The following is a 13,081-nucleotide window of genomic DNA, read 5'->3' as shown; positions in this document are numbered from 1 at the left end:
GGTTACATTTTCCTTTAATGGAGATTACGGTCGAAATAGTTCTTATGAAGTAAAACCTGTTGCCAGTTCGACCCGGGCTGGTTTTCCATTTCAGGTTTGCTGGTGGATGTGATGCTGGACTCGTGTTTGCGCACTCGCTGGTAGTTGGAGCGAAGTTTGAAGTTATTGGTTACTTATTGAGGAGGTGAGTTTATGTTTTTACTTCAATGATGTCTTGAGGTTGATGCTACTGCTTTACCAGCGTTTATACTGGTCTATAAACCGCGCAAGTAGCTTTGCGATGGCCATGATACACCAAGCTTTGGATTAGGAAAGCAGTATGTTTGTATTCCAGTAACAATGCTAGTTTTATTTGAACTTTATTTGACTTTTGTCATCACAGTCTACAGAAAATTCCAAGAAGGCGGTATGAATATAAAATGCGAGCGGTGAAAATACAAAATGTGTCAAATTGTTGTAGTGTTGGTGGAGCGTGTTGGAAGGAACCGCAGGTGTCTTACTTGAGTCTGATGGAGGCCATCTGTCCACTTTGGGCCTTTAACATATAGTTTTAGTAAGGAATGTTGAAATGAACGACTTTTGTGTGTTTATTTGGTAGAATTATTGATGACATGTCGCGGTTTTTGGCTTCTTTTTGTAGCTTGACCCCCAAATCATCACGTTTGCAGGTCTAGTGTCATATTTGATGCCTAATATGGCGATGTTTAAAGGGGAACTTTAATGTATAAAAGTTAAAAAGAATGTGTTCTTAACACACAAGATCCTAACTAACAATAAAGTGCAATAAAACACATTATAAAATACTAATTTGATGACTACATGTAAACACCATGGTATGTGAATATGGAAATTTAAATATTGTGATGTCCAGGCCTAGTTTTGTGCTGCTCTTTTAGTATTTCATTGGATTATTCAGTGGATTATTACCTGACATAGAAATACCAATTTAAAAAAAAAAAAAAAAAAAATTATATATATATATATATATATATATATATATATATATATATATAATATATTTATTTATATGTATATATATGTGTGTATATATATATATATTTATTTATAATAATAATATATTTATTAATTAATTATTTATTTATTTTTCATAAAATCTGGTGATCACAAATCACCTTAAAGTAAATTAAAAAGTGTGGGAAAGCTTAATTCAGATCCAAAGTATCATTGCAGACCATTACCAAACTAGGGTACTGCAACAGTACTTTTTGGAAAGGTTAGAAGGTTATACTCAGCTTTTTATATCCTAATGAGCACATCATCAGTTTGAGAAACCTCTCATTCTCAGATCCACTTCAGCTGTCATTTGAGAGATGAAACTTGTCATTTTTAGTCTGTTTATGTCTCCAGATGCCACTCCTGATCTAATGGCTGGAGGAACTGTCTCTTTCCAGTGTGAACATGAGCAGCTCTAATGAAATTGCACTGTGTGGTTTGCAGTTCACAGAATTAGCCGTAAAAGAGAAGCTTCTTTACACAGTGGACTGTTTCTGACAGTTCATCCAGCCATAGTTATAGGGGCCAATACGAGTTCTTGTTTTCTTTTGTGTGGTGGTCCGAAGGTTTGTTTTATCCTCTGCACCGAGCTCAAAGGATCTTTTGTTACAAGACTCCATTGCAGTTCATGCAGTTCGGCCTCTGCTTACATCTGATTTGTGCAAATCTTGCTTGGTAATCTTGCCTACAGAGACATCTCAAAGTTCATTTGTGCAGGACAGAAGATGGTTCAGACTTAGTAGTGCAACTTTGAGACACATTTGAACTTCGGCAGTGCGGTCCATCAGTTTTAGCCTGAGTTTTGAACACTATGTTGGACCGAAATTGGATTGATGTGAAAGTAGGGCGACGGTGAAAGAGGTTTACCTGCGTCCAGTGGATGAAGTCACCTTTGGCTGTCTGAATCCAGCTGCTATGTATTTCAGCGTGCTATGAGCCTTTCGGATGGATTATGGTGCTTATTATGTAATGCAACAGCCATTTGGATGGTGCATTTGACAGGAGACTTGTGGGCTAGAAAGGACGCAGTCGGATTGTATTATGTTTGTGTTAAAGTTTGTTCAGTTTCCCAACATTTGGTTGGACGGGAAGCTTCTGTGGGTGACTTTGAGAAAGTGTCACAACAATCTTGGTTGGCGCCTGGTTGCACAAAAAGAATAACAATAGTTTTGAGTTATTTAAATCAGGAACTCAGATTTGTGTCCACTGGTTTTTCCACTAATGCTCTAAGTAGACCAATCCCGCTAGATTGCGAAACGAGTCGAGCGGAAGTCTCAGTGTTGATGGCCGGATAGATCAGACCCCACCCTCACACCTTTGATGCTAATTCTGCTCCTTCAGCGTGTTATTTTGTTCTGGCCTGTCTCCACTGAGGAAATTCCATCTCTGCTGAACCGCAGTTCATTGCGCTTTTAAACAGCTCAGGTTTTTAGTTCAGCTAAATTCAGTCTTTTACGTGAGGTGTTTTTCTGAACACCACTTTGCAAAGTGCATTTGTAATCTATTGCACTCTGCTTTATGCTTATTCTGAGAAAATGCTTTTAAAAGCATTTTTATCTTTATGTTCTGCAGACAGATTTAGTTTTCTGTTCTGAGTCAGCGCTGATGCATATTTTTAATTATGTCTTGGAATAAAAGGATTATTATGAAATAAAGCTTTAAATGTTTTCTAGAACAATATACTACTGTTCAAAAGTTTGGGGTCCGTAGTTTTTTTTTTCTTCTCTTTTTAAGGAATGACCATTTTTATTCACAAGGATGTTACAAAAGGTTTCAATTGAAAATAAATGCTGTCCTTTTGTAGGTTTTATCATCAAATAATGCTGAAAAAATTCACAAAGAAATAATAATGTTTCTTGAGCAGCAAATCAGCATATTATAATGATTCCTGAAAAATCATGTGTCATTCAATACTGGAGTAATGATGCTAAAAATTCAGCTTTGCATCACAAGAATAAATTATATTTTAAAATCTATTCAAATAGAAAAGTTATTCTAAATTGTAATTTTATTTCACAATATTACTGTTTTTACTCTTATTTTTATTAAATAATTGTAGCCTTGGTAAGCATAAGAGGCTTCCTTTAAAAAAAGAAAAAAATATTATAAATAAAAAATAATTATAATAATTCCTACAAACTCCAAACTTTTTTTAGTGTTTGATTTGACACACATAACTTTTACTCTTGTTTTAACATGATGCAAAGTTGATGTGGGTGGTTGCCAGGATGTTCCTGTGTTGTCGCTAGGGTTAATTTTCTTTTCTTGTGTTGCGGTAAACAAGACTTGCAAAGTAAGCTTTAAAATAAAAACATTCATCCTGTTTTGGGTTTGTAGCATTTTTTCTCCTGAATGCCTCGCATATTTTAGGCTTTTCCAGGATGGAAACTTATTGAAAGCTGGTATATTATGCATTCTACTGCAAATATATTCAAGTCAAACTGGGCTGTTGTCCCGGGCACAGTGTATAGTACCTTTGGCCTAGGCTCAACACATAGCGGACATCAGTGCATCTGACCCTGAGAAAGAGCCGCGATGGGGCAGTTTTATTCCAGAGCTCTCTGGTTTTCTCCAGAACTCTACTTCAGAGGTTTGATTGTGATCACACCATTGGGAGAAGAAGAAAGGCTGTAGAAGCCACCCACCCACTGATCTGTGATCAGAGCCGCCCTGTGTCAATTGCAAATGGTGCCATTAAAAAATGGATCGCAAAACTGACATTAAATCAGAATGAGCAAACACTGTACAGTATTTAGAAAGAGTTTTGGCATTGAAATAGATTGGGAAGGGTGGGAGTATTACGTATATAGCCTACTATATTTTTGCAATGGTTTTGCTAGGGATGGTAAATTTCATCATTTATGTTTATATTGGTGCATTTAAATGGAAATTATTACCACATTTTATGGAAAACAAGTCACACCTGACAGTAAGTCGCTTAAGAAAACACAGATAAGTCGCTTCAGTGTATGTCACATTTCAGTATTACATTCAGAAATAATGTCAAGTAAAATGTTGACGAACATTTAAAAACACTATATAAACATGTATTCTAGTTTCTTTCACTTTACAACAAATCCTTTAAATTTTACATCATTCAGAACAGAACAGGAATGGGAAAATCTAAGTATTAAACAAACATCATTTACAGTGACATTCATTATAAACACCAAGCTGTAGCAAATTTATGTTGGAAATGCACTCTACTAATAAACTTAGGCTTGTTTCCCTCTCTCTTTTGACACCGTGCAAATGCATGTGCTTTGTACATTTCACACGCTTGCATTATATAAGTAGCTTTGGAATAAAAGGTGATGCGTGTTTCAGATGATAAAAAATGTGATTTATATTGCAGTATACTGTTCTTTATTTTTAACTACATTTTTTACTGCTTGCATAAAATGAACAGTTTGGTTGTAAAAGACTGGTTAACGCTTATGAAGGAAAGAATAAGAGAAAAGGAGGAGCCATTTGGCGTAATTCTGGTCCCCATAGAAACCTTGTTATTACTAGAAATGGGAGGACATGAAGTAGTAAGGGCCAGGGACAAGGGTAGAAATGATGCACTCACTGAGCATCAAACAGTCATGATGAACTTTCACAAGTGGTGGAATAGGAAAAGAGAGACGAAGATCAGGGGCTGGGTGAATCTTTCAGCCAAGTAGTGACTCATCCAGGGTAAAGGGAGCTGTACCTTGTAAAAGTGTGTGTTTTGTTTTCGCTGCAGAAAATATGCACTGATTCATCATGGTGCAGTAATCTGGTCCTTCCAGTCACATGTGTTTCTGCAGACAGTGGAGCATGTTGTCTGAGATTATGGTGCAATACAATTGTAAAAGTTTATTGTCTTTTTAAAGAAGTGATTATCAACTTTTAATTGTATTGAACTTTCAAAATTTCCCTTAAAGTCGAACATGCATAGGCGCTTCAATATTCAAAATCATTAACATGACATTCCATCTAGTTTAATTGCATTGTCCTTGGTTTATATGTGTGTGTGTGTGTGTGTGTGTGTTTGTGTACAAATGCACACATATATAAATGCGCACATAATTAGTATTTCATTTCCTGGCTTTAAAGTTGTTGTTTTTTTTTTGATTGAGAGAGAGAGAGTGTTACAGTATGTGAGTGTGACAGGATTCAGCAAAGTATTCTGGGAGTTTTTCTCCTGTCAAAAGCATCTCCAAGAAAGGTTTTGGGCTCAGCTTACTGGCATTGGGCTGTTTTTAGAATTGCAGATTATTTAACCGAGTACAACCACAGATTAATGTTATGAGAAAAATGAAACATCCTCTCTATCGGGCTTTGCTGTTCCGTTGGAAACTGTTAGCCCATGCTTCTGTTTTTATTTGACGGCTTTTTGAGTTTTAATCTTGAATCTGCGTTCTGCCAAATTCTATAACAAAATGGAAAATACTGAAATGATGCCCCCTTTCTCAGGCATTTATGGGAAATACAGAAGGCCTGTATCATCTGGAAGATGATTTAAAAACAAGTGCCCTTCTTCTGTCTCATTTACTCCCTGTTTCTGAGTGCTCTGTTCTTTAGGTGGGTGTGCAAGATCAGGGCCGTTTCTTTTGGGTGAAGGGATTTTGCCCTCACATGGAGTGTGAGAAATATCACGTTTCAAAGATTAATCCCTCTAAAATCCTTGTTACTGTAACTAGGAAAACCCTGACCACTCTCGATGTTTGTGTTTCCTCCGCTCGCTCTGCGCTCTGGGAATAACTTGGCCTGAATCTACTATCCATTGCAGCTCTTCTTTCAGTACTGTCTGGTTTAAGGGCTTTAAGTGTCATGTCTCACCTCATTGCTGCTGTCCAGACAAAATCCTGGATCTCCATATTTTTAAAGATCCACCTAGAGTCCCAGACCATTTATGGAAATTAATGAGAAACTGAGAATACAATCTTCAACATTTACGCAGCAATCACAAGACATATTCAGTAATATGGTGGAATGCAAAGTTATTGTAGTTAAGTGAAAACATAAAAATGAGCATTTCTGTTACTTAAATGTTAACTTAAAATATACAAAACATAGTTATTTTATTTCAGACAATTGCCAAGAAAAACTTCTCATTTTCATTTAATTTTGTTCAATGTAATAAAATAACTGAAACTAAAACGTAAATTAAAAATAACAACAATAAAAAATTAACAAATTGTATTTATTGAAATCTTACTACTACATACTATAAAAATGACAAAAACAACAAAATTTCGAAAATATTAACTAAAATTGAAATGAAAAAAAAAATCTAGTTCAAAGTGTAATAGAAACTAGTGTCTTAATTATAAATAAAATAACACTGGTGGAATGTAAATTAATATGCAAAATATGATGATGATGTTTATTATTAAGAACCACTAAAACATTTCTACATTTTAAATTGTAACTTTTTTTTTTGGTGTAAGAATCTTGACTAAAGTTATCAACGGACATCAGACAAACATTTAAAATAAATTAGAATTTTCAAAGCTTAGTTTAACAGAAGTAAGTCGTGTTTGTGTGTTTCTGGTAGTTTGTCGAACACTGTAAAATCAGGCTTTTCATTTTTCTCTAGAAACAGTTTTTTTCCCAGACGTACAAGATTTCTTCTTTAGGTGATTACATACCGCATAACCCAAATTCCCCTGCAGGATGAAGAGTTTTTTTTTTTTCATTTTTTTTTTTACATATTTAGAAATAAATGTCATCATGCATAATGAATGGGAAAATAAAGTAAAAAAAAAAATCAGGTGTGAGAGCTCCCAGGATTGTTGTTGTTAACGCCGCCTTCACACTAGCAGTTGAAATCCGCTCCGTAATATGCAATGCTCCCCCAGTGGACGTCGTACTACACCGCTGAAAAGCTTCGGAAGCGAGGAGAACAAAAATGGCGGAGAGATAAGACGATTGATATTGTCTGTATCTGAATGTGCATGTCAGGTCAGCTAAATGTGATATAGTGGTATATAGGGCTGCAACAACCCTGCACTCGAGCGAGAGAGACAGAGTGTGTCGGAGGGTGGGGGGCACGATATTTATTTATTCATTTTAATTGTATTAACTGCCCTTATAATGTTAGAAAATCATGAAAATAAAAAAATGACAACTTATCGTTATAAAATCATTATTTATTTTATTAAAAGTTATGAATTCAGGTTTGTTTATCAGTATCATAGCAACGCCAACTTCCGCTGGAATTGTCGGATAGGAACCGTCCGTAGCCTTTTGCAAGAGTTAAATTTTTTGAACGCATCCGTATGAACAACGGACACGATTTTTTTCACACCGGACCCGGTTCGTAGCCATTCGCATGCGGTCTGCGAATCTCATAAGGAAATTCGTAGAAAATTGTTCCAAACCTGTGTGAGTTTCTTTCTTCTGTTGAAAAATGTTGGTATCCGAACAGTTGATGGTCACTGCTGACTTCCATAGTAGTAAAGGTTAATGGTACCACAGAAGGTAATGGTGTTGAACAGAAGAATGAATACAGGTTTGGAACAAGTGGAGGTGAATAAATGATAACAGAATTTTCACTTCAGGAGAATTCAACTGGTCATCATGTTACATGAGTTAAACTGCAGCTAATGTGGCCTCTGGGTAAAATTTTCACACATTAAAGGAATATAATGCATTCTATATAATATTATATATATATATATATATATATATATATATATATAATTTTTTTTTTTTTTTTTTTTTACCTAAAATAAATTAGAATGTTAATAAAATAAAAATATGTAGAATATATTTCAGCTAGTCGTTAAGGCTACATATCTAATTTTAATTTAGTTTAACATGATGTACTAAAATAACTAAAACTTAAACATTTATAAAGACTATATAGACATATTGGCAAAACTAATAAAATGACCAACTCACTCACAACTAGTGTTGTCAAAAGACCTGATTTTACTAGGGTCTTACTAGAATTGATCAAATTCTAGATTTTACTCGCCAATGTGTGTGTTCAAGGCTATTATAAGATTAGCACATTTTCACTCTCTGAACACTGACGATCGCTTCAGAGTTCTCCCATCAAGCGATCTGTACTTTTCAGTTAATCTCAATGGAAGCACAGTGCACCTGTATTTGACACTCTGTATACTCTGTGTGAAGGATCACGACTCGCCATCACTACCATGCTGAATCGACACACTACATGTAAACTATATTCTTTGTTATATTTTCCTGTCAAAATAATGGAGTTCATTTAGAATTATTCAGCTATATGGAACAAGCAATATGCCGGTTTCTCCGGTAGTGGGCGGAGCTAATGCGCAAATGGAAATTTCATTGGCTGGCGCACATCTATTACCATCCCTGTTTTGATTTCAGCAAATCAATTCGACCGAACCCAGACAACGTGATTAATATTCATGAACCCAGCAGCTCATCAATCCGTAGTGCATTGTATATTGTTTGTATGGTAGTAGAATTAATAGCAGTATTATCTTTAAATAATTAATTAATATGATTAATATTACTATAATCTTTTTTTTTTTTTTACAGAAAACCTCAATGACCAAAATATCTTAAGCATCACCACCAGTCTTAAGTTCAGTTAAAATGACAAATATGCATTCATATATGGTTATCAAGTTTTAGTCCTAATCACTTAAGTTCTATCCTTAAATATTGCTTAATACCATAATATAATGCTTGACTGACTGATTGAGAAGCTAAGATTTAAGAAGCTGTTCCTTTTTACAAAGAGAAACTGATTGGAATCATATGTGTGTGTAAAATAGTATATCAGTCTGGCGAGTAAACTAAAAATTTTACTAGCCACTGGCGATTATATTGCCAACTGTGCATAGAATGTTTCAAAATAAAAGTTCATTTATACGTAAAGGCATTGTGCTAGAAATGAACTGTTATTTATTAGGGCTGCTCCGATCACGATCGGCCGATCGTTTTGCGCATCTCGTCAGTAAAGCCGGTTTTTTAATCAGCGGTAAATTCCCTCAGGTGAGTGATTTCACATAGAGCAGCTGTTACTACACAGAGCCGTTGTTAACTGAGAAGATGCGCAAATCCACGTTCATTTTCAGCGATTATTTGCGCATCTTCTCAGTTTCACAAGTGTTGTCAGTTGAGCTTAACCTGTAATAAACCAGGAATATTTCTTTGAAGGGAAATAAAATTCAGGTATTTCTCGTCATAGGAGTATTCAATGCAAACTGAAAATCTGCATAATGTGCAAAGTACTCCGTACAGCTTAGGAAGTTTCCTGTTCCAAATTTTATGCATTTGGGTGAAACTTTTTATCCAAGCTTTTATCCTTTTGTTGCATTTTATCATTTCACGCATTCCATGGGAATCGAACCCATGACCTTGGCTTTGCTCTACTGGACTGAATATAGCCCATGTTCTCACACTTGTCCTGTCCTGTTCCCCTGTGGCTGAATGTACCGGTGGGAATGACCCAGTGCTCCGCAGCACCCTGAGTGACAGGGCAAACATTCCACTCGCAGGCTGCATTGGAATAACAAAAGGCGGGGGAAACGATCTGCATATGACAGCCCCCCACAGTAAGGACTAATGAAGCGTACGGGAGGGGTCTGGAACTCACTTTATTTTTTCCACTTCCCTCATATCCCTCTTTCAGAGAGTCTTTCATCCCCAGTTAGCATTCCTGCATAAATATGCGCTTATCTGTGGCGCTTTCTGCTTCTTATGTGGAATGCCCCGCTCTCACTGCTGGGGTCTTAAGTACCATAGATGGAAGCTGATTGTCGCATCTTTTTTTAGTGCATTCTTGATGGGTTTTGGTCTCTGAAGATGAGATTTAGTTATTTTAAAAATAATCTCTGCTTCTATGCTAAAACAGCCCCCCCCCCCCCCCCCAAAAAAAAAAAACAAGGTGAGGTTTCTTAAGTGCACATTTTACATAACTATCATAATGTAGACTATATATATATAATTGCATGTGTGTGTGTGTGTGTGTGTGTGTGTGTGTGTGTGTGTGTATACACTAGTGAAATGAACCAGGATTTGGGGGCAAACGCATTCCGGCAAGGTTAAGATTGCCTAGTGTGAACACACCCTAATTATATTCCCGCATCCCGCACAACACGAGTCTCTATCCCCATATCAAGAGTTGTCCCACGCTGCACTCTGCTGCGATCGTGCAGGTTTCTACTTGGAAGATGCCTGTTATGATGTTATGAACGAGGCTCTGGATTCTGAGCAGAACTTGTTTTTCTATAACAAACTATAAAATGTTTTCTATAAAAATGTTAATGTCCTGGCAGTGACCAATAGCTTGTTTTATATTTAATTGAATTACATTAATGTTATAAGTTAAGATTTACAAGAAATATTTTAACAGCTACTATGTAAAAGGAATACTGTTGAATGAAAAGCACCTTATTTGTTTAAAGTGTTTGCAAACCAAATGTTATTGCACTTTTGTTCATATAGCAGCACTTTGTAATGAAAAAAGTGCACCAAGACACTACTTTTAAATGCATTATTAAATTTGTGCATAACAGTTTGATTAATTGTGATTATTCGCAGACAGTCATGCGATTCGATTTATTGCCCAGCACTAATATATATAATTGTATGTGTCCTTTAATTTTTTTTATTTATAATTAAATTATTGACATTTGTAATTATATATTTATAATTGTTTTAATTTTATTGAAAGCTTATGAAATGTATTATTTTAGTGAAAAATATATTTAGATATATAATTTCGAATTACATTATTCTATATTTATAATTATATACATAAAATATCTAAAATATTTATATAAATTTTGAAATTTATATTAAAATAAAACCAATTTATATAATAATTTGTAATTGTATGATTATATGATTGTTTATTTCATATATATATATATATAATTATAAATAAAATATGTAAAGTATTTATAAAAAAATAACATTTTATAAGAAAATAAAAACACAAATTATATAATTATTTGTAATAAATAATAAAATAAATGAAATATATGTGCCCTGATGACAGTCCCCTCTAATGTGCCACGGGCTAACTGAAAAGTCTGACTCTACAGTTCAATTGAAATGTGACACATGAGTATTTAGGTAGCCCCACGTAATGCTCGCTCAAAACTAATCCCTTAAACCCTGAGCTTCCCCTGTCTCTCTTGCCTCACAGCATGCTGGGATTTCCAGGGGTTTACGGTTCTTTGTAACTACAGCTGTGGCAGCAGTGTCGAGGTATGGACATAATAAAGAACAATTTCACTGCAAGGAGTGTAACTGACCCCACCCTGACAATGAGACCTGACGGGACATGAACCGGTTCACTTGTTTTGTTATGATGTTATTGCGAATGTTGGACCATTTGGATCAGCTGGACAAATTTTAGGAGTGTTTGTCGTTGTCGTAAGTTGTGTGGCATTCTGTAGAGCTCTCACTGTGACAAACATATGATTTAGCCTCCTGAGGTCAAACGCATTACATTGTGACATGCTTCAGGGGAGAGGATGAATGATACCATTTCTGTTCTTAAATGTGAAGTATATCATTTCTGCGGTTCTAATGGCACCAAATAATACATATTCATATACCAGTATTCTTGTATTCATATCCTATGTCTGTTCAAACATTCCATTACATTCTTAATGGATAAAATCAAGTCTTACCCTACATGAATCATATTTGTTTCTGAACAAATATGGCATATTACAGAAGTTAAATGTGCTGCTGTTTCTTTAAACAGACCAAGTTCCAAACCCATTAGACCTCGTTCATCTTTGAAACACAAAAAACATATATTTTTGCTGAAACCTCAGAGCTTTCCATCCCTTCAAAGTCCAGGTAACTAAAACTTAGAAGATCCAAAAAGTTCATAAAGGCATTGTGAAATGAATCCAAATAAATCGAGCCGTTTAATTCCAGTCTTGTGAAGAGATACGGCTTTATATGCTTCATATGATATGTTGTGTAAAAAGCATAGATACATGGGTTTGGAATGACCTGAGTGTAAATAAATTGACACAAGTAAAATCTTTGGTTGAAGTATCCCTTTAAGTCAGTATGAAATTAAAATTAACATCAAAATATATAAATACATACCTGCATGCATACTCCAGTAGGAGTGATGATGCTTAATGATTAATGATGCTTCATTAATCTTTTTTTTTTTCAGTGTATATGTTTAAAAACCTTTGCCCTTGTAAAAGCACTTGTAAATGTAGTATGCACAGTGATAATGATTGCTGTGTTTGTGACCCCACAGGCAGCATGCATGTGTCTCTAGCTGAGGCGCTGCAGGTGAGAGGAGGGCCGCTGCAGGAGGAGGAGGTCTGGGCCGTCCTGAACCAGAGCGTAGAGAGCCTGCATGAACTCCTCCGCAGAGGTAAACCAGCATGCTGGCTCGTAACGCACTGATTACTCCCACATCTCTCAAGGGTGCCCAGCCACGCTGAGGCCTTGGGACGGCCGAGGCAATCAGAGACCTTGGATAGCAGTCTGATGTCTTTGGAGTGCAGAAGAACATTTATTGATTAAACATGTCCAAAGAATTCAGCAATCTGCTCCAAATACGCAGAATCTGGCTTCCTTTGGTTACAGTGTAAGCCATAAGGTTACATAAATGCAGTGTAAATACCAGCCATTCAAACCTGAAAGAGTTTGAGGCTCTGTTCTTCCTACACAGGCAACATTTTAAGGCATCATAGGCATGCTCCTGATGTGAAGGTTGTTACAAAAGGTAGATGTCTTCATTCGGCCACATTTTGCAGCATTGCAAAGGCAATCCCACAATGCACTGCAAAAAAATCTGTTAAAAAGCAAATGCAACAAAATGGCAGACAAAAAGAATGAAAAGATTTTTGGTCATAAATATAACTTGCATAAATACACAGATTTATATTATATTTATGTTTGATCTATATATATTAAGTATGTTTAATGTATGTAAATTAATGAATTAACTATCTCTAAGTCATGATGAAATCAAAATCAATCAATCAATCAATCAAATACATAAATACATTATTTGTCTTATTCTGCAATAAATCGCTCACAAATGTCGATGCCATTTAGATTTTTGTTTTTTATAATTTGTGTAATTTTTGGAGATTTATATTCTATT

The 13,081-nt window shown here is 35.4% G+C and overlaps 1 protein-coding gene across 3 annotated transcripts in view; it reads left to right on the top strand.

Annotated features, from left to right (window-relative positions):
- LOC127941830 (tyrosine-protein phosphatase non-receptor type 13) overlaps positions 1–13,081 on the top strand; it is a 66,279-nt gene that overhangs the window by 144 nt on the left and 53,054 nt on the right. For all 3 annotated transcript variants that reach the window (XM_052537273.1, XM_052537274.1, XM_052537272.1), the window contains exons 1-2: positions 1–184; positions 12,224–12,343. The exon at positions 1–184 is cut by the window's left edge. In XM_052537273.1, coding sequence (XP_052393233.1) covers positions 12,229–12,343 — 115 coding nt within the window. In that variant the 5' untranslated portion in view covers positions 1–184; positions 12,224–12,228. The remainder of the gene's footprint in view (positions 185–12,223; positions 12,344–13,081) is intronic.

This window comes from Carassius gibelio, chromosome A21 (assembly GCF_023724105.1).
Source record: "Carassius gibelio isolate Cgi1373 ecotype wild population from Czech Republic chromosome A21, carGib1.2-hapl.c, whole genome shotgun sequence".
NCBI lineage: Eukaryota > Metazoa > Chordata > Actinopteri > Cypriniformes > Cyprinidae > Carassius > Carassius gibelio.
This window is presented reverse-complemented; position numbering and strand designations above follow the sequence as displayed.